Source organism: Rhinopithecus roxellana, chromosome 17 (assembly GCF_007565055.1).
Source record: "Rhinopithecus roxellana isolate Shanxi Qingling chromosome 17, ASM756505v1, whole genome shotgun sequence".
NCBI lineage: Eukaryota > Metazoa > Chordata > Mammalia > Primates > Cercopithecidae > Rhinopithecus > Rhinopithecus roxellana.
The window spans coordinates 28,613,669-28,636,754 of record NC_044565.1 but is presented as its reverse complement, the minus strand read 5'-3'; the positions used below and the strand labels follow the sequence as shown (position 1 = coordinate 28,636,754).

The 23,086-nt window shown below is 40.9% G+C and overlaps 1 protein-coding gene across 1 annotated transcript in view; it reads right to left on the bottom strand.

The window, feature by feature from the left end:
* SLC9A2 (solute carrier family 9 member A2) overlaps positions 1-23,086 on the bottom strand; it is a 92,619-nt gene that overhangs the window by 41,331 nt on the left and 28,202 nt on the right. Inside the window, 2 exon segments of the mRNA XM_010356560.2 lie at positions 7,326-7,576; positions 14,645-15,108. Coding sequence (XP_010354862.2) covers positions 7,326-7,576; positions 14,645-15,108 — 715 coding nt within the window.

Genomic DNA, 23,086 nt, shown 5'->3' with positions numbered 1-23,086 from the left:
AATTTTTCCTAGAAAATAAGTTTTTTCTGCTTGTGTTTCACTTAAACTTATGTAAGTACCTGATATATAATTATTCCTTTAGTACCCTGACCACTTGATAAACACCAGAAGACACTGTGACACAGGTGACAAGTTGAGGGAAGACTGACTGGCTTCATAATGTTTCGAATACTGACCATTGTCTAAGTTTACAAATTCAATTTGCAAAATATATACATTATCTCAACCCAGGGAATCTGTTTTAAAGTATGTTGCTCATTCCTGCAGGAGCCACAGCTTTCCCTCCCACTTTAGATTTTGAAGATGTTTATATCCAAACCCCCAAACGTGGACCTAGGGAAACATTTTTCATTTTCACAAGGTGGCTTTAATTTGACATCTTAATTATCACAATCCACTTCAGAAGGACCTCCAACTTCCCTTCAGTCTCTCCTTCCTTATTTTCTTTCTAAACTTCCCCATTCTCAAAGAAATGTTCTTTATAAAGAGCACAGTTGTCATCAGAGCGGGGAGAGCATTTCTCTTTCATTCCTCCCATCTTTTCATGACCTATTTTTTTACCTTATCAAAAGGAATAAAACATATGTCACCAAGTCTTCAAATATCCAAGTAGAAAACACTCGTGGTGAGCACCACAGAACAGCAGTGTCCAGTAGGAATCACTGGAGTTGTATATGTAATCTGCAGTTTCCTAGTATTCACAGCGAAAGACATGAAAAGAAACTGAACGTAATTTTCAGAACATATTTATGTAACTCAACATGTCTAATACATTGTCATTTCAACATCAAATCAGTATAGAAATTACTAATGAGATATTCTAGAATCCATTTTTTCCTACTTAGTCTTAAAAATCTGCTGTGTATTTTTTTATTTTTATTTTATTTATTTATTTATTTATTTATTTATTTATTTATTTATTTATTGAGATGGAGTCTTGCTCTGTTGCCCAGGCTGTAGTGCAGTGGCGCAATCTTGGCTCACTGCAACCTCCACCTCCCGGATTCAAACGATTCTCCTACCTCAGCCTCCCGAGTATCAGCTGGGATTACAGCCATCCACCACCATGCCCGGCTAATTTTTGTATTTTTAGTAGAGACGGGATTTCGGCATGTTTTCCAGGCTGGTCTCAAACTCCTGACCTTGAGTTATCCACCTGCCCCGGCCTCCCAGAGTGCTGGGATTACAAGCATGAGCCACTGCACCCAGCCTCTGCTGTGTATTTTAAACTTACAACACAACTCAATTCTACTTTCAAGTGCTCAGAAGCCACACAAGGCTGGTGGCCACCCTATTGGGCAGGACCGAGGAAAGAAGTGACAGCTTACTATTTTTGTTCCTCCTTCAAAGAACCGAGCAAATGCTGGGGTTCATCTATTGAATCTACTAAATTAAACAGTTTAAACCATAAACATAAATACAAATAATTTCATGAATTGTTTACATGTCTCTAGGTTAAGGTTTATAATTTCCAATGCCTTTCTGTCTTTACTCGTCTTACACTACAGTTCAGGCAAAGTTACACAATAGAAAATAAAAGATAATCATAAGCTTTTTGTTGCTTTCTTTGTTTTTCCTTTTTCGTGAATATATCCAAGAAATTAAGGGGTATATGCATTGTTTTTGTATCACTTAATTTCTAGCATCATTTTCCTACCTTTCCTCCTCCCACCCCAGCCTTATTTATGTTTGGGGTGGTCATACCAGATTTGGTCAGTCTTGGCCAGTCAGAGCTATCAGTGAAAGTGTACACTATAATTAAAAGTAAAACTATTATTTGTCAAGGCGGTGTAAGGTACAATGACCCAGTGAGAAAAGAGGAAACAGGGAGCCAGAGATCTAAGGCTCTAGTCTTGATTCCCCGCTTCCTTCTTTGTAAACTCTCTTCCTGCTCTTCTTTACACTTCAGGACATTGAGACGAGGGTCAGTTGGCATCATGTGTTTGAAAGCATGTTGTAAACATGATGCATCACATAATGTTTTATGAATGTCCTACAATGTCATGTGTTTATTATTTTTAATCTTTGTGAACACAAGTAAACATGTTGAACTGGTTATTCTGGCATCTAGGGCTATGGTTTAACACTCTTGGATCTTGAAGAGATGGTCTCCTAAATGCTACAAAGTGTGGGTAAACCAAGAGGCACTAGGATAGGCAAAAAAAAAAAAAAAAAAAAAAAAAAGGCATGTTTTCCTATTTTTTCTCAAATTGTTAAACAGATGACAATTATCAGCTCCTACAAAGAAAACGGATGAAAAGAGCATATGATCTTCACACCTTTACCAGTGACTACTTCAGTCCAGCAAGCTGGAGCTACTCCTGGATTTCATTCCTAAACCTATCATTCTGGAAATTCCCGTGACAAATTTACTTATTTACAAATTTGCATGGGATGTGCTGGGTTTTTTTTGGTGGGGGGAGGGGATGTTGCACATAAACAGGACTGACCTGGTAACTGGGGATGCAGGGTCAGGTCTAATTCTCCACTGAGTCATCTGACAGCCATGTTTTGTCCATCTGGGCCTTGATTTATTTATTCATAAGAATGAAACTAATCACCATATTCTACTTTCTTTGCAATAATGCTACTGGAATAATTAGCAATAAATAGTAAATACTTAGAAAGTACCCTTAAGGAAAGAAATACTAAGGAATTATTAATCCATCACAGCAGAACTAAAAAATATTGTTCACGGCCGGGGCAGTGGCTCACACCTGTAATCTCAGCACTTTGGGAGGCCGAGGTGGGTGGGTCACGAAATCAGGAGATCGAGACCATCCTGGCTAACATGGTGAAATCCCATCTCTACTAAAAGTACAAAAAAAAAAAAATTAGCCGGGTGTGGTTGCGGGGGCCTGTAGTCCCAGCTACTTGGGAGGCTGCGGTGGGAGAATGGCGTGAACCCAGGAGGCAGAGGTTGCAGTGAGCTGAGATCATGCCACTGCACTCCAGCCTGGGTGACAGAACGAGACTCTATTTCAAAAAATAAAAATAAAAATAAAATATTAAAAAATGGGCACTTACTCTCCTATCTGAAGGAGGAGTTAGCCATTTTCAAAATTTGCTGCTGTGGAGGCCAAGTACACCCTTCCCTCTTCAGGTCAGTGTGTTTCCAATGTCCCACTTATTAGAGCCCAGGGAACTGTGTAGGGTAGAAGGGGAGGATCAGAAAGGAGTCTGAAATCCAAAAGGGGATAACAAACTTTGGCTCAAGTTGATTTCTATAATGGCTCTGAATTTTAGTTATCGATTTATCCAACCGTTAGTGTCCTTAGGTAAAGAAAGCAAAATGAGGTCAAATACACCATTGTCCATAGGAATCACCAGTGCTTTGACTTTGAGCATTTTTCTGAGTATAAAGTTCAAAACACATGAGTCAAGGCAGGAATTTCTAAAATCAATAACTATTGGTCACCTCTCATGCCCTGGTATAGTGCTTTGATACTCAAAAGTGTCCAGCGCTATTGATATGTGAAGCTTCTGGTTTAAAGGATGATGGAAACTTTCCCTTAACTCTATTTCTGGTGCTATGGAAACTGAAACACACACATAGGCACACACAGGCGTATGCACACACACACACACACACACACACATACATTTCCCTATTGCCACAATTTATTCCAGTATAGAAATGAGCAGAAGAATGTTAGAAAACAGGGAATTGCATTGACCCTGTTAGTGTTTGAGTCTAAAACCCTTCTGAATATACAATAAAACATAAGTGTAAATCATTCCTTAACATTAAATTAGGTTTTGGGGTATTAGGAAGGACCACAAAGGGGAAACCAAATTTAAGACTGCTCAGAAGACATCTCTCCAAATATTTTGTAAGACAGAAGAAGATTTCACCTCATTATTTAATTTACTTGTCAGTAAAAAGCCTATAAAACCACAGTCTTATGATAAAGTTAAATAGCAGGAACAGTAGACTTTCACCATCTTTCCAAAGAAATCAAAATACTGAAATCCTGTCCAGCGCTTTCCTCTAAAAGCTTCTTTGCATTTTTAACCCAAACCAAAATCTTCTGTTACTCAGAAGATTGTTTCTTTTTCATTAGATTCATCTAGTAACTACCTGCTCATTAAGTAAGTGACATCCTTCTAGAACAGGCTGCCCAAGAGTCAACAAAGCTAATGTAGAGGGTTACAGGCTCTGAAAGGCAACATGAAGAGGACAGGAGAAGGAAGGATGGATGGAAGAAGGTGGAGGAGGGAGAGATGGAGGAGAGCAGGCAAAACTCAGGAAAGCCAAGTTTCACAACTGGGTTACAAATCACTACAGAGGCAGTTTAATCTTTCTGCCCACCCAGCAGCTGCCTATCCTATCTGCCTAGTTTCCTTTCTCAGGAGCTGCCCATTTCTCTTAAGAAAACAAGGGAAAGTCCTGAACATTCTCCGTACGTCAGGTGCCTTCACTCCCATTAGCCTTAAAATTGGTTTATAAATGGTAGAAGAGAGAGTGCAATTAGTACAAAGTATGATAGGAATTTCTAAACTCGGTACAATTTGAGCCCAGAAAAAATGACTAGTTCTGTAAAAGAGGTGTGTGTAGATATGCATTTTAATTGCATCATTATGCTGTATCCCCTGGACCGAAGTAAATACCGTAATTACACACAAAGTGCACATAATGCACTTTAGAGCGGGGCAGGGCATGCACATCTGTGATCTACAGCGTAAGGAAGCAACACACACGGTCAGGTTTTGAATGGCATACTAATTATCCCACATTAGAAAAGAGGGTATCACTTCTGAGAACAAACATACCCCAATGTGAATGTGTACCTGCATTTGTCATGACAGAATAATGGGTGCACATGGTAATTTTGATGCAAAAATGCTTGTATCACTGGCAATATCTTATTTAAGGACCCATATTATTTCAGTATACTTTGAGCAATGACAATATTAGTTTATTTTTTATTTTTTATTTTTTTTGAGACCGAGTCTCAATCTGTTGTCTGGGGTGGAGTGCAGTGGTGTGATCTTGGCTCATTGCAATCTCCACCTCCCAGTTCAAGTGATTCTCCTGCTTCAGCCTCCTGAGTAGCTGGGATTACAGACATGCACCACCATGCCAGGCTAATTTTTGTATTTTTTTAGTAGAGACAGGGTTTCGCCATGCTGGCCAGGCTGGTCTCAAACTCCTGACCTCAAGTAATCCACCCACCTCATCCTCCCAAAGTGCTGGGATTAAAGGCATGAGCCACTGCACCTGGCCAATTACAATATTAGTTTAAATGTAATAAAAACATTTCCTCTACACTAAGTTGTCAAGAAAATCTTCAGTTTGAAGTTGGAAACAAAGGCAAACCACAGCAGAGAATTACCTGTGCTATTTATCAGGAATATGTGGCCCTATTTGTCTCTTACTTCTGAATTCCTAGCATAAGTAAACCTGTGATCCCATCTTCACAAGAGGCCAGTGACTTGATATAGCATAGGCCTTCCAAACCTTGCATCACCGACATCAGGGATGCACCAGGATTCCCACCCCATCCAATTCTTCAACTTCCCCCCATATGCTGGATCTTCAAGAACCCCAATTCCTGCCTGCGAACATCTGGCAAACTGAAAAATTTACATAGCTCCTTTGTGGGTTCTAGAACTTTTACATATACTCAGACTTGCAATGCAATTCAAGGTTCTCATACCCTGACTCTTGCTAGAACAACACTGCTGGAAACTAGATACTAAGTCCCTCCCCTACACTCTTTTTAGAGACCTTGTAACTAGTTGGTCATACATTTTCAATGACACTGGCCAAAGAACACTGAGGAAACTGGAAGTCATACAAATGATATGAATAGCAACCAGGAAGACATGGAACATTACTGGGTCAAACTAGATTAATGCGTTGCTTTATTTAGGTTTCTCTGTGAAACAGAAAACCACCCAACCTGTAACTCAGGGCTTTCATGACCCCAGGTTCCACTCTCTTTGAGTAGGGGGTCTTTGACTTCCTCTACCACCAACCTCATCTGCTTCTGATACAGACGTGCTGATAAACGGCAGAAGTCAAACTAGCCCCCAATGAAACAATCATCTTAATCAGAATGGAAGAGAAAATTTCAGGAAGATCTAGGCTTATGCTTATAGCTGCAAAATTCTAAATATGTATGGTAGGTCCTAGCATTTAGCCTAGTGCATATGGAGCTGTAAATGCATATTTGTCAAAGTAAAAAAAAAAATGTAAAAGCATTCCATTACTAAGTATTTCTCAATGATCGTATACAGGGTCTTACCATAATAGAAAAGAAGCTTGTTTTTGGAAGCTACGAAAACATCCACACCCAATGAGCAGCCTCCTTCAAAGTGATCCTCCAAATGCTAAAACAGGATTCAAACTCCATCATTCGTCAGCCTACTTGTCTAACTTCTCAAACACTTCCTTCAGAACCAGTTAGTGCATGAGACACTAACCATATCTTTAGTAAATAAATAATTTCTGGCTTTAAACATTTCCTGCTTTATAATCCTGCATCTTTGTTTAAACAGCTAAACTGAAATTGCGTGGTCACAACTCTTATTTTGCTTTGAATGACTAAGCTGTTATCCCCAATCAAATCTACCAAAGTATTTCTATGACTAAGGTTATGCCAATGAATATCCATGAGCCATTCCAGAGCTCCAAGAGCAGCTTGGGATGTGACTTTGTTGGAATAAGCTTATAGGTTCCCACATGGACTACCCTGATTGGGCATCAAACTCATACAATTCTTGGTGCCTGACCAAGATCCACCCCAACAGTTTACTGTCATATTTCATGAGACCCGTAAGAATGTTTAAGCAGCTTTCTATCTGAGCAACAAATCATGGTAGCATAAGTTTTGCTGATATATATTTCCATTTTTTTGTAACAAAATGTAAGAAAATCTTTTTTTTTTTTTTTTTTTGAGATGGAGTCTCACTGTGTCATCCACGCTGGAGTGCAGTGGCACAATCTCGGCTCACTGCAAGCTCCGCCTCCTGGGTTCACGCCACCTCCTGCCTCAGCCTCCCGAAGTAGCTGGGACTACAGGCCCATGCCACCACGCCCGACTAACTTTTTGTGTTTTTAGTAGAGATGGGGTTTCACCGTGTTAGCTAGGATGGTCTCGATCTCCTGACCTTGTGATCCACCCGCCTCGGCATCCCAAAGTGCTGGGATTACAGGCGTGAGCCACCGCATCTGACCGAAAAATCTATTTTTAATTGTTCTTAAAAGAATAAGAAAACCTAGTGTTTCATATAACTTATTCAACTTTAATATCTTAGCTGAGAATGCGTGCATTCAATGAAATGTTATCATCGAGCACTTTTAACAAAGAATTACTTACGCCATGATGCCCGAGAGGTGAAACATTTCGGCTGTGATGTAGGACAAATAACTGTACAGGAAAACAAAGAGTGGCTCGATCACTCGGATATTATGGGTGAATCGAGTAGTAAATGCCGCTATAAAGCCCAGGAAGATGCCAATCAGCACCCCACCGATTCCCACAACAAAGAAGTTCGCGATTCCTGCAAACACATCAATGGTCTCAATGGTTTTCATCTGGCAAAACGACTTGAACAAGTTGTACAGGACCTGCAGGAAAAAGAAAACACCTTGTCAAGACCCTTTCCAATTTCCCCATTATCACTCTGGGCACAAACACATCTACCTGGCCTTCTAATAAGGACATTTCTTCTGTGTACCCAAGTAGGAAAGTGACAATCATTGTGTATTCGTTTGTCTCATATTTTAATACCATAGCTTTAAACTAACCAAAAAAACCTTTCAATAAAAGTGAGTTGTCAGGGAATTTATTTCTAAAAGTAAGGGAGAGGCAATTTCAAAGTCATTGCATAACTTATTCCAAAAACATTATTTTTTCCAGATATCATCTGAAAGATTATTTTAAAATATTTGTTTGCCATCCAGCACACCCAGCTCATGTTACCATTGCTTAGTAAGTGATATGACAGCAAGAAAGCTTATCAGTGCTGCTGTGAACAGATTTACCTTATAAGGTCCTATTGTGGAACCACATGACAGAAGTGACCCACGCATCAGGACAGGTACCCAGGATGAGTCAGTCATCCTCCCAGGTCACCAGTTCCTCACTCCACACTCCACCTCCTCCCCCACCCACACATACATGTCTGGTGTAACTGAGACACACCCAAAGGAATTTTCTTCAAGCAAAGAGGCAGCAAACTCGTGTGTGTGTGTGTGTGTGTGTGTGTGTGTGTGTGTGTGTGCATCTGCCTAGGTTTTCTTATTCCTTAAGAATAATTGAAAATAGATTTGTCTTACATTTTGTTACAAGAAATGGAAATGCACATCAGCAAAACTTCATGCTATAATGAGAGTGCTCTGTTGTTCTTTTTTCTTTTTCTTCTTTTTTTTTTTTTTTTTTTTTTTTTTGAGTCTCTGTCACTCAGGCTAGAGTGCAGTGGCGTGATCTTGATCTCAGCTCACTGCAACCTCTGCCTCCCGGGTTCAAGCCATTCTCCTACCTGAGCCTCCAAAGTAGCTGAGATTACAGGCAGGCGCCACCACCCCCAGCTAATTTTTGTAATTTTAGTAGAGATGGGGGGGGGGTCTCACCATGTTGGCCAGGCTGGTCTCGAACTCCTGACCTCAAGAGATCCACCTGCCTTGGCCTCCCAAAGTGCTAGGATTACAGGCGTGAGTCACCACGCCCAGCCTGTTGTTTCGTTCTTTACATAGTCTTGGTTTAGTGAAGCCTTCAAAAACACCAGGCACTTCATGTCTGCTGGACAATATGCTTTCAACTTGTGCCTAGGGCCACTGACCGAACTGAAATGGAAAGTCATGGCTGCAGACCCACCACTTTCTTTTCACAAAATAAGCGAGTCAAACACCAGTCAACCAGGTGGCCTGCTTCTTTTTCACTTGATATTTACAATTCTGGGAGCACCTGTAATCTCCAGGAAAACCGACTGATAAGGACGTTAGGGAGAAAGGCCATGCTACACCCTCATTTGGAGTCTGAGAAACTCAAAACTGATCCCATTTGTTCAAGGTCAAATGACACAAAATGTCAGAGGCAATATTAGCATCCAAGACTCCTGACCTCCTGATTAAGTGGTTCAAGGTTCAATCATGGGAGAATGAAGTCATACTGCCTGGTAAGCAGTGTGTGGCCTGGCCAATGCCATCTCACTTTTTCTGCTTCACTTTATGGTCATAGCCTACCACAATATGGGTTTAATATGTTATTCTTTCCTCCTTTCTACTTGATTATAAGCTCCTTGTGATCAGTCAACACCTTATTACAATTTACATCTTCCATGTTGCCTAGTAGATGACAATAAATGTCTGTTGGCTTTGAAAAATAGTAGATTATTCCCTAGAAAAGAGTGAACTTTTCCTTTTCCCTAATTGTTGGTGTAACACTCGAGATCATCTGCTATCCTACCCACCAAGAAATGACTTCAGAGAAGAACAAAAGAGACTCATTCTCCTGAAAACTTAAATATTTCAAAGACATCATCATTTGTCAGAGAAGAAAATGACTCCACGTAGCACCCACTTCCACTTTGAACCTGCTGTCAGCATCGGTTTTCATCAGCATCAACACGCCACGGTTACTTCCTGAGACAGGATCACAGATGTGCTATATATACCCCTTGCCTCCAAACAGCCAAAGGCAAAAGGGACAATCACCGGCGTGCCAGAGGAGAGGCGGGTTTCCCAGCCATCTGTTTCTGCATGGACAGCCTCTCTCCAGGGCCACTCGGGCACCACATTCTGTCTTCAGCCTGCACCTGGGAGGCTCATGTCTTCTTTGCTCTAATCCCACTGCAGCCACTACAAGACCTACTTCCTTCAAAGGCTGCCATTCCATTTTCACATCAGGAAGGCCTCATAGTCTCAAAACACCTGGTACACTTTTTTTTTTTAACTGCTTTCTAATGCACGTCAGATTGTAAAGGATTTCATCACTGTTCCATAAAACACACCATATTTATTAACTCCTGCTCCTGGTTTTCTTTCTTTGTCCTTTCTCTTGCCAGCAACCCACCCCTAAACCTTTACCTATCTTCCAAGGCACAGCTGAACCTACTGTTGCCCCCAGGAGCCCTCCTGGACCCCTCCAGCCTTTGCAAATACCCGGCCCTCTGACCTCCTGCACCACAGATGATCTCCCAGAACATTCAGCATCTTGTACTGTTGGTGCTAAGTTTTGAGTGAGTGCCTCATGTCCCCAACAAAACTAGAAATTCCTTTAGCACAGAGCTGAGTCTTCTTCTCCTTTTCCTCCCTCTCATCTCTACACCCCAGTCCATCCAGTGCACGGAAGAGTTCTCTGAGGGAAGTCCAGGTACTCCTTCCACAGATTAACGGGCATCTGCAGCTGGGTCACACATTCCTAATCCTTACAAAACGATTTTGCTGGCAACTTAATGCATCAAATCTATCAAAGGTACAGCCTGTCTTAAATCCCTGCTTAATTCTGCAAAGAATTAAGATGGGTCACAGGCACTGTACTCTCAGCACATTGGGCCAAAGCTCCATTTTTGATCCTTCTCCTGCCTGAGATGCCACTGCAGTGTCAGAGCTAATGTCTCAGGTAGAAGCGTTACCTTAACAACCAGAAAGCTTTCCACAACCTCCCACCTGTTTTACACTGAACCTGATACGTAGTTAGTGATCAGCACGAGATAAAATTCTTCTGGTTACAACTGGCCGAAACCACATACTTAGTTCATTCCAGTTAAATCCTTCAATTGTATTATAAGGGAATCTATGCCGAAAAGTGTTTTAGAATTTTAATTTATATAGGTCTATGTATTATGTGTATATATGATGCATGTGGGCTGCAGATGTCTCTAGTGAGTCGGTGCAAAGTTGATCTCCCCTTGACACTTGTATTCTTAGATTAAAATATCAGTGATACCTATGTACTAAATTCTGTCATGGGCTAATTTGACAGCTTTGAAACTTTACTGCTTATGTTTTTTTAAATTGCAAACATATATATATTAAAATTAGGAGTTATGAACTTTGAACTTTGATTTTAAAAGCATACTAATTCTGTGAAATCACATAAAGCAAGGGTGCAAATTATGCAAATACAGTTGTCTATCAGAATGGCTGTGTTCCAGAAAAAAAAAGAATGTTCAGGTAATTTCTTCCTGCATGAAACATACAGGATAATCATTTTGCATACGACATTTTAGATCTATTATGCTGTTTGCAAAATCAAAATTAACATCCAAGTGGTCACTGCTTACCCTCCATCTTCCTAAAGTTACTTTCCACTCCACAGCACACAGTGACTGGGCCTCTGGGGCCCATTACTGGCTTCTTTCTACAGAACCAGCTCTCCTTAACCAAGCCTGGTTATGAGCAGATGGAGGAAACTCTTTAAGTCTTCTTGGAAAATTTATTAGAATATTCAGTGGCTGCATTAACATGTTCTAGAAATCACCTGAAAAATCTTTGCCTAATAAGGGAAATCTTGGGAAGTTTTCATACAACATTTATTCTAAGGGATAACAGAAAAGTCCTATTTAAAAATCACACCTTTATTTTTTTCAATTGCCATGTCTCTAGTTACTTCTAATCTACTACAGTCCTGTACAATAGCATGAAGTGTTTGATCTGCAATTTATACAATCCATTTCTCTTGCTTTGAGACATTGTCATGCTAAGTTTTCTTCACTTCAGCTTTTCTAGCTCAATGTTGAATTTATCATAGTTTGGGAAAGGAGTTAATGGCACTAACCTAGCATGTTACCCATCCTCGAGGTTATATACTGTGTCAGTGAATTTTCTCTGATTAACCCTGATTCTTCTATCTGCAACTCCCAGTGACTCATCGTTTTTGCCGTAGGCATCATGGTCCGTATTTTTAATACCTTTCCAAAGTCCATGAGTTCCTTAAACTAACCCTTGTTCTTCTATCTGCAACTCCTAGTGACTCATAGTTTTTGCCGTATGCATCATGGTCCATATTTTTAATAACTTTCCAAAGTCTGTGAGTTCCTTAAACCTCTCCTAGGGATAAGACAGAATGAATGAATCAAAAAGAATCTTCCAGAAAACATCTCCACCTCTATTCTTTGAATGTACCTGACTAGGAGATAAAATTAAAATTTTTGACACCATTGTTCTAATTATTCTTAACACGTGCTCAATTCAGTACTCAGCCAATTCAGTGAGAGAAACGTCTAGTAGTTTATTATTTGGCAAACCTGTGGGCATGCCCTGATATCTTGTGGGTCTGACTTTGAGGATGCATGAACTCTCAGCCAGGACAAGCAAGTTACCAAAGGAGGCTCTTAAATATGAAACCACGACAGTGGTTCTGATTGAAAGGCTCTGGCCATTTCTTGATAAGAGCTTCCACCTCAAAGCACCAGCCAGGGCCTTGCTCTGTCTGTGCCCTCCTTCTGAGTGGAGTGACAAGCTCTCACTTTGGCCGCCTGCCTTCCCTGGGTCAGCCCTCCCTTTCTTTCCATAAAACCACAGTTGTGCCTCCGTGCCTCCTGGGAGGAAGCACAGGGTGTGCGTCTGGATGGCCTGCTACCTTTGCATACTCTAAACAGTGACTTAGCCAGACCCTATCCTGAGATCTGATTCGGGACGAACTCAAAGAACGGACCACTGAGATGTCTGAATAAAATTTTGATAGAGGTGGGAAAGCAGTGTGGAGGCCTGGCGTGTCATTCTGAAACTAATTTAACTCTACTGAGCTGCCCTAGAAGGACTGCGACAGGCGCTCTTACTTCTTTGTAAAGTTCCCTTTGCACTAAATAGACTCACTCTAGGAATTCCCATTCAAATGTCCGCAGTCTCCCTCAACAGGGTAAAATTTACATATCGAGCTAAGTCAGAATGGAAAACTTCGTGCCTTCTGCCTCTGGAAATTAGAATGAGTTATAAAATGTCTCTACTATTATGGCAGTTTCCCAGTTAAAATTTAATATCGCTAAGTTAATGACTACTCAGTTAATGAATAATGGAATATATGAAGTGGATTTTGTTACTTAAGTGAGGTAACTTAGCAGTCTTAAAATATCTATACTACAAATTGTGATCGATAAATTATCTTCTATATAATAATGTTCACTTGAAGTTAATGGATGTCCTTAGAGATTATATTGTATTCATTCTGAGGATTTCCTTTTGCGGTAGAATACAGGCTAACAGAGAATACATTGGTTTCTATGTAGACTTTTATTTTATTATTATTATTATTATTATTATTATTATTATTATTATTTTTGAGATGGAGTCTCACTCTGTTGCCCAGGCTGGAATGTAGTGGCATAATCTCAGCTCACTGCAACCTCTGCCTGCCTGGCCCAAGCGATCCTCTCACTTCAGCCTCCCAAATAGCTGGGATAACAGGAGCTCACCACCACGCCCAGCTAATTTTTTTTTTTTTTTTTTTTTTTTTTTTTGTATTTTTAGTAGAGACAGGGTTTCACCATGTTGGCCAGGCTTGTCTCGAACTCCTGACTTTCAAGTGATCCGCCTGCCTCGGCCTCCCAAAGTGCTGGGATTATAGGCATGAGCCTCTGCACCCAGCCTACTATGTAGACTTTTAAATGAGTCAGGAATGACATTTTAATGATAAGAGCAAATGGAGAGGGAATTAAAAATTAAGTCCTTTAAACACAATCTTTTTCTGCCTCAATTTTCGTATCTGAATAATGGGAGGAATGCCTGTTTCATAATTTGTCATACAGACCTGAGCACAAAGGGAGCATTCATGAGTTAGTGGCTATCATTACTGTCACCTTTACTACTACCGAGCTGTGGCTAACAGAAAACAGCATCATCAGTGCTCCCTAACTGATTCATCAATCAAGCATCACTTGAGTGTCTTTCACTGGTGGACGCAGAGCTCTTTGTAGGTCTGTGGGTAAAAGGAGGGACTTTCTCATCCCTTCTCTCAACCCTTGCCTGTGTTCAAAAGGCAGGGTAGAAGTAAATTCTGCTAACTTTAAGATCATAACAGCCCCGACTCTAATTCTATGTAATGCCAAGACAGAATTACAAATAATTTGTGCCTTCTGAATAAATACTCATTTATGAGAAGGTGATGAAGGCCAGAAATGTGCTGGTTGAATAGTAACAGAAAGTGAGCAGTGAGTGTGTGACAAACACTTTCCATAAAATCATGAACATAACTAAATCATCCCCAGATGGAGAATGGCACTTAGTAGGTTTTAACATTTCACCTGTATTATATACATTGGATACTGACAGTATTACTTCTCACAAGAACGCTGGGATCTGAAGTCTTTCAAGTTATGATCGAAGACCATCATTTTTGAAAATGCCAAATTGATAAATCATCAGAGTTGCAAAGGCCAAAATCGTATGTTCCTCTGGCATGAACAGGGCCTTGTCAGCATAGACCAGCTACATATTTTTCAGGGCCCCGTGCAAAATGAAAATGAGGAGACAGTTTTATGATAATAAATAAATTATAAATAATGAGTTTAAAAGTATTAAGAATTATAAGACAGTGACGTCAGAGCATTAAACCAAGTGAAGGGCCCTGGGCAACTGCTCATGAAACCACCCTGTGTGCAGGGTCCCGCCCCTGCCAGTTGAGGGGCAGAGAGCCACTGCAGGTGGCTGGGCAGCCCCCACCTGTTGGAGTCATGCAGTGTGAATGTGACTCACCACTGTTACTGCATCATTCAGCAGGGACTCTCCAAAGACCAGAATGTAGAGTTGCTCATTGACGTGAATGTTCTCAAAGACAGCAAGCACAGCCACAGGATCCACAGCTGAGATTAAGCTGCCAAAGAGCAGGTTCTGGAGCAAAGTGATGTCGCTGAGGCCAAATGCTTCGATCTGGCAGATACCAAACAAAGATACACCAATGCCAATGGAATTCCAAAGGGTCCCTACCACAGCATACAAGAAAATGGTGCCAATGTTCTCAAAGAATGGGCGAGTGGGCATGAAATAGCCGGCATCCAGCACGATGGGTGGGAGGAGGTACAGGAAAAACACATCAGTCTTCATTGCAGGGGGCGACTTCTCATCAACACCAAAAATAATCCCGCCTAGTAGAAGTCCAACCATTATAAGAAGGCAGCTCTCAGGCACTATTGTGGGCAACTTGTGATACAGATGGAAGCCTGGTAAGGAAAACATAAAGACACAAAACTTGGGTTATGGAGGAATTTTGGAGATAGGAAATTGGTTCCCTTTGATAGAACCAGTGGGTCCTATTTCACCATCTCCCAAGTCAGTATCACGGTCTTTACACTGGCTTCCCAGATTACAGTACAAACCAGAGGTTTCCCTTAAAACTATTCATGAAGCACATGTAGACAAAAAATTAATGTTACATTAAAATTGGAGTGCTATAGATACACATTATCTACACTGTACAGTTTTTATTTTTCTAAACCCCTATTATGTTTTTCTTCAATATTGGGACTGTGGAAATGGAATAACACATTTTTATTATTATTATTTTATTTTTATTTTTTTGAGATGGAGTCTTCCTCTGTCACCCAGGCTGGAGTGCAGTGGCACAATCTCAGCTCACTGCAACCTCTGCCTCCCAGGTTCAAGCAATTCTCCCTGCCTCAGCCTCCTGAGTAGCTGGGATTACAGGCACGCACCAGCATGCCTGGCTAATTTTTGTATTTTTAGTAGAGACAGGGTTTTGCCATGTTGGCCAGGCTGCTCTCAAACTCCTGACCTCAGGTGATCTGCCCGCCTCAGCCTCTCAAAGTTCTGGGATTACAGGCATGAGTAACTGCGCCCGGCGCAATTTTATATTTGAAACAGTTCAGTGATTTCTAAAACATTTTCAGATGTAACATCTCATTTCATCCTCATAAAAACCCTAATAAGTAGGCAAGGCAGTTATTTTCATGCTTTGTAAAAATTTAAGTGGGAATTGAAGCTGAAAGAAATCCAGGGTCTTACTACCAAGGTAGTCGGGTCACAGCCCATTTTTAGATAACTACTCTCATCTGTAGCATTCAGAAACATTGGCAATGTATTTATTTTCAATGTCTACTTCTTGCATTTGGAACACTGAATAGCTTTAATATTTGAGATGTTTGCTCCTTCAGAGACAACCCAATCAATTTGTCAGGATGCCTCAAGTAATTACTCTATGAGGGATATAAACGTGCCATGATCTCTCATCTCAAAGAGTTCCCAATACAGCTCCCAACATGTATTTATGACTTACTCTAATACAAGGCAAAGTGTGGTCAAGCCCCAGCCAAGTGCTATGGGAACAGGGGAAGAGGAAGTCTGCTTAGGAAGACCCAGAGTAGGACAATATCTGGACAAGGCTTAAAAGACAGACATTAAACACAGCCATGAAGGGGCTTCTCTAGTACATGGAAAAATGGTGGGAAATATCCACCTCTTAACTCGTGGTAGAGCCCACTGTGGCTTTAAAACAGAGAACATGTTAGGAGGAGGCCTGTAGGGAAAGAGGAGACAGGTGTGGGTTGGGCCAGCACATGGAGAACACGTGGAAAGTGACTTAACACACGAAGGTCACTGGACGGAGCTCAAGTTTGGAGAGCACTTACTTGCAGGACAATAGCAGTCATCCTGCAGGCATTCAATACATTTTAGAACTAAAGCAGAATATGAGAATGCTATGCTTTGGCGCTCCCCCCTCTAAAACTCAGGTGTTGCCAACGTGATAGCCTTAAGAGGTGGAGCCTTTAAGGTGTGATTAGGCCATGAGGGCTCCTTCCTCATTCGTGGGATGAAGGTCCTTACACAGAGGCTTCTCACAGCGTTGCTGGTTGGTTAACTTGCTCTTCCACTCTCACATGCCCTCTGGCTTCTGCCATGTGAGGCTGAAAACAAGAAGGCACTCACCAGACACCAAATGCCAGTGCCCTGAGCTTAGACTGCCCAGCCTCTGGAACTGTGAAAAGATCAATGTTCTTTATAAATTATCCAACTGTGGTCTTCTGTTTTCTAGCAACAGGAACAGAGTAGGGCATAAATTTATCTGAATTATAGAAAGGTAATACAGCCATGTACCACATTCAGTGTTTCAGTGAACAGTGGACCACATATAGGATGGTGGTTCCATAAAATTATCATGGAGCTGAAAAATTCCTGTTGCCTGGTGACACCTTTATGATCCTGACCCTGTGTAGACTTAGGCTGATGTGTATGTATATGTCTTGTTTTTAACAAAAAAGTTTAAATATCAACACACTATTTTTTAACGTACAAAGCTTATAGAATAAGGATATAGGCCAGGCGCAGTGACTTACGCCTGTAATCCTAGCACTTTGGGAGGCCGAGGTGGGTGGATCATCTGAGGTCAGGAGTTCGAGACCAGCTTGGCCAACATGATGAAACCTTGTCTGTAGTAAAAATACAAAAATTAGCCAGGTGTGGTGGCGGGTGCCTGTAATACCAGCTACTTGGGAGGCTGAGGCAGAAGAATTGCTTGAATGCAGGAGATGGAAGTTGCACTCAAAAAAAAAAAAAAAAAAAAGAAGAAGAAGAAGGGTATAATGAAAGAAAACACTTTTTGTGCTACTGTACAATGTGTGTTTCAAGCTAAGAGTTATTACAAAAAAAATGTTAAAATAAGTTTAGCATAGACTAATGTACAGTGTCTATGAAGTCTACAGTAGCATACAGTAATGTCCTAGGCCTTCACATTCACTCACCACTCACTCACTGACTCACCCAGAGCAACCTCCAGTCCTGCAAACTCCATTTACAGTAAGTGCCTTATACAGTTGGACCACTTTTTATCCTTTATACTACATTTTTTTACAATGCCTTTTCTATGTCTAGATATGTTTAAATACATCAATACTTCTTGTTGTGTTACAAATACCTACAGTATTCAGTACAGTAACATGCTGCACAGGTTTGTAGATGAGGAGCAATAGGCTGGTAGACGACGTCATGTAGCCTAGGTGTGTGGTAAGCTGTACCACCTAGGTTTGTGTAAGCACACCCTATGATGTTCAAACAATGACAAAATCGCCTAAGGATGCATTTTGCAGAACGTATCCCCTTTGTTAAGTGATAAATGACTATCAAAATGATAGAATAAGTCCGTAGGTACTTACAGTCACAGAACTTTTAGTAAGTAAATCCTTAAGAGCTTAGAAACAGGACTAAAACTATAACATTAAACTTTTTGTGAGCCAAATCAATATCGCTGTAAACATTTGAAAAGATTTAAAGTACTGTGAAATAATACAGTGATCATCTGTATGTTGAGCATTCAAATCTAGCTTTATGTTAATATTTATACTACAGAAGGCTCCAGTAATTTGTGGGGACTAAATGTATTCAATGGGTGCAGCTGCTCTTTACCTACGACCTCTGGCAAGCTCACTGACCTCACTGATAAATGAGGAAATAAAAAAGCTCCCTGAAAACCATGCCTCTGTTCCCCCAAGCTGATTCCTGTTTCTATGTGCACCTGCTACTGTGTGATAAGAGTCAGCCAACAGCAGCATCTCCAGTCCCCTAATATCCAAATGAAATCACCTCCTTTCCTTAATGCGATACAACCTGGAGGTTTCTGCCATGGGCCTGTAGCATGCCATCGGAGGACTGCCCCCTGACTTGAAACCCAGCCCTCCCGCTCTCTGCCTGTGATTGTGGAAAGGTTCCTAACATGCGCAGGCCCCACCTACTCATCTGTGAAACAGACACAAATGCACCTGCTGGGTAAAGAACTGTACCCATAACCAGGCAGTCAACTGCACAGTACTTAACCACTGTGCCTCGAACATCACAAATGCCTCCAAATTTTAGTTGCCTTCCCCTCCTATATGTAAGAAGGCAAGAGAAAACAGTTTTAAAGAAATGCACAGAAGCCATAGGATCCACGGAGACCAACAGGAAAATGGATGAGGACTGGTTTTGGAGGCTCCCATTTCCTCTTTCACCTTTTTCTTTCCTTTCACTAACCCAACAGCCTCAGAGACCCATGCTTTCACAAGGGGTGCTGCTCTTCTTGCTGTATCAAAAGGATATTCTCATTCCTAAGGTTGGAGAATGGAAAGCCAGGGAAAAGAGGAAGGAACAGGCACTGCTGAAATGCAACACAGAGGCCAACACGCCTGCCATGCTCAGGCAATGAGACTGATCCTGACCAGAAACTCGGGCAAGCAGAAACAACCGAGAAGCAGCCAATAAAACACGGCAAAATAAATGCAGGATGCAGTTAGAATGAAGACCCACCCGGACAGCGGCCAAAGGTGGCATGAAGGAAGCGAGGCAGAGGAAAATCCAGGAGTAACAAAATCAGAAAGGAACAGCAAGAAACCCAGGGACACTTGTTGAAAAAAATCAGACGGTTTCATGTTTTAAAATCTGCGCTCCTTTAATGAATACTTGGGTCATTCAGAACTGACCTGAATGACCCCTTCTTAAAGTAGGACAGCAGTTACTGAGTTTGTCAAATTGTTTCATGGGCAAGAAGAGATTAAATGAAGGGCGGTCACACAAGATCTTAGTTCAGTGCTTTTTGGTGAACATAAGCAGAGAAACTGTGTTGTGTAACATGCTTTCTGTATGCTGAGCATTCAAATCTAGCTTTATTTTAATATTTATACTACAGAAACAATAATGATTATTATACCCACAATAATTTGTGGGGACTAAATGTATTCAGTGGGTGCAGCTGCTCTTTACCTGTGACCTCTGGCAAGCCCACTGACCTCACGAGGTGCTTGGGCTGCAGGCGTCTGTGCTTTTATGAACTACCAAAGTAAAAACTCATCAGCTAAGTAATTAGTGACAACAAACAAAAGAAGGCTTCTTAGATTTCATTGTTCATGGAATAAATCAAAAATTACAAATGTGTATGCATTTATGGCTTTTCCTCCCCCAAGTATTTCTTGAAGAAGAAATGAACTTGAATAGAGAAAATTTGCTTTCTTGAAATCATCAAGGTGCTGGGATGTAGCAATGTGTTAAACAAAACCTCTGCACTGGAGAGCTGCAGGCTAGTGTGGGAAACAGAAAATAAGTCAGTCAGCCAATAAAGACACAGTAGCAGGCAGTGATGAGCACTGCAGACAAAAGCAGAGAGCGGTGAGAGAATCCTTTTGATTGATGAGAGAATCCTCTTGGTGGATATTTTGTATGAGCGTGCCAAGGGAAGCCTCATTGGTGAGTGACACCTGAAGGAAGCCCTGAATGAAGTGAAGGTGTGAAACATAGTGGAAGAACTTTCCAGAGCAGGGAAGAAAAGAACAAGGGGACAAGCCCTGAGTTGGGAGCACCTTGAGCAAAGAGGCCACTCTGGCTGGAGCTTGAAGAGTGAAGGAGAACAAGGTAAGAAATGAGGACAGAGGGACAGAAAAATGCTGGAGCCTGCAGAGCCTGTGGCCCTGGGACAGACGTTGGATATTTCCTGAGAGGCTTTTGAGCAGACGAATGTCATGACCAGGTCCCCACTGTTGAAAAACAGAAGCAGGCAGGCCAGTGAGGAGTCCTTTTCAGCAAACCAGGAGAGGGCTGAGAGTGGCTTCCAGCCATTAATGTGGGGGTGAGTATGACAGGAGGGGGATGGGGGTGTATTGTAACAGTTGCTCCAACAGAGTGTGCTGCTGGCCTGGATGAAGGATGTGAGACAGATGATCAGGGATGAATCCATAGTTTGGGGTTCAAACAAATGTGTAGAATGGGACTATTTACTGAGATGGAAAGCAATAGGAAGGCAGATAATTTTAGGAGAGAAACTCAAGATGGTAAACACCAATCAGAAATCCTTTTAAAATACCATGGAGCTTAACAAATTGATAGCATGATTTAGCCCGAAGAAATGGCAGACAATTTCTAGGGAGCACTAGAGAAGAGCCATCAGTTCTCAGACTATGATGCCACACTCCCCCACACCACTGCTAAACACATCACCACATGTTCTTATTAACTCCATAATGGGTGTCGGGGATGAAATAGTAAACCCACACAATGATGTACAGAGGTACACGAATGTCTTATAAAGTAAGAAGCTGTACAACAACAAGGAAAGAAAGCATAATTTAACCAGTGTTATAGGAACAGGCAGATAGAAATAGCAAACACATACCTACAGGTTTCTTTTTAACTTCCACAACTGTGGAAAATTCCATGAAAGTCAAAGAGTTTAACATTAAACAAAAATAATCTACAAAAACAGAAAATAATTCTTTTTTTACTATGTTTTATTTTACTTTAATTTCCGGGATACATGTGCAGAAGGTACAAGTTTGTTACATAGGTATACATGTGTCATGGTGGTTTGCTGCACCCATCAACCCATCATCTAGGTTTTAAGCTTTACTTAGGTATTTGTCTTAATGCTCTCCTTTCTTCTGCCCCCCATCCCCCAGACAGGCCCTAGTGTGTAATGCTCCTTCCCTATGTCCATGTGTTCTCATTGTTCAACTCTCACTTATGAACAAAAACATGCAGTGTTTGGTTTTCTGTTCCTGTGTTACTTTGCTGAGAATGATGGTTTCCAGCTTCATCCATGTCCCTGCAAAGGACATGAACTCATTCTTTTTTATGGCTGCATGGTATTCCATGGTGTGTATGTGCTACATTTTCTTTATCCAGTCTATCATTGATGGGCATTTGGGTTGGTTAGAAGTCTTTGCTATTGTGAATAGCACTGCAAGAAACACACCTGTGCATGTGTCTTTATAGTACAATGATTTATAATCCTTTGGGTATATACCCAGTAATGGGATTGCTGGGTCAAATGGTATTTCTGGTTCTAGATCCTTGAGGAGTCACTACATTGTCTTCCACAATGGTTGAACTAATTTACACTCCCACTGACAGTGTAAAAGCTTTCCTATTTCTCCACATCCTCTCCAGCATCTGTTGTTTCCTGACTCTTTAATGATCACCATTCTAACTGGTGTGAGATGGTATCTCATGGTTTTGATTTGCATTTCTCCAATGATCAATGGTGATGAGCTTTTTTTCATGTTTGTTGGCTGCATAAATGTCTTCTTTTGAGAAGCATTTGTTCATATCCTTTGCCCACTTTTTGATGGGGTTGTTTTTTTCTTGTAAATTCGTTTAAGTTCCTTATAAATTTTGGATAATAGACCTTTGTCAGATGGAAAGATTGCAAAAATTTTCTCCTGTTCTGTAGGTTGCCTGTTCACGCTGATGATAATTTTTGCTGTGCAGAAGTCCTTTAGTTTAATTAGATTCCATTTGTCAGTTTTGGCTTTTGTTGCAGTTGCTTTTGGTGTTTTAGTTATGAAGTCTTTGCCCATGCCTGTGTCCTGAATGGTATTGCCTAGGTTTTCTTCTAGAGTTTTTATGGTTTTAGGTTTTATACTTAAGCCTTTAATCCATCTTGAGTTAATTTTTGTATAAGGTGTAAGAAAGGGGTCCAGTTTCAGTTTTCTGCATATGGCTAGCCAGTTTTCCCAGCATCATTTATTAAATAGGGAATCCTTTCCCCATTACTTGTTTTTGTCAGGGTTGTAGAAGATCAGATGGTTGTAGATGTGTGGTGTTATTTCTGAGGCCTCTGTTCTGTTCCATTGGTTTATATATCTGTTTTGGTACCAGTACCATGCTGTTTGGGTTACTGTAGCCTTGTGGTATAGCTTGAAGTCAGGTAGCGTAATGCCTCCAGCTTTGTTCTTTTTGCTTAGGATTGTCTTGGCTATACAGGCTCTTTTTTGTTTTCATATGAAATTTAAAATAGTTTTTTCCAGTTCTCTGAAGAAAGTCAGTGGTAGCTTGATGCGGATAGCATTGAATCTATAAATTACTTTGGGCAGTATAGACATTTTCATGATATTGATGCTTCCTATCCATGAGCATGGAATGTTTTTCCATTTATTTATGTCCTCTCTTATTTCCTTGAGCAGTGGTTTGTAGTTCTCTTGAAGAGGTCCTTCATGTCCCTTGTAAGTTGTATTCCTAGGTATTTTATTTTCTTTGTAGCAATTGTGAATGGGAATTCACTCATGATTTGACTCTATATCTATTATTGGTGTATAGGAATGCTTGTGATTTTTGGACACTGATATTGTATCCTGAGACTTTGCTGAAGTTGCTTATTAGGAGTTTTTGGACGAGATGATGGGGTTTTTGAAATATACAATCATGTTATCTGCAAACAGAGACAAT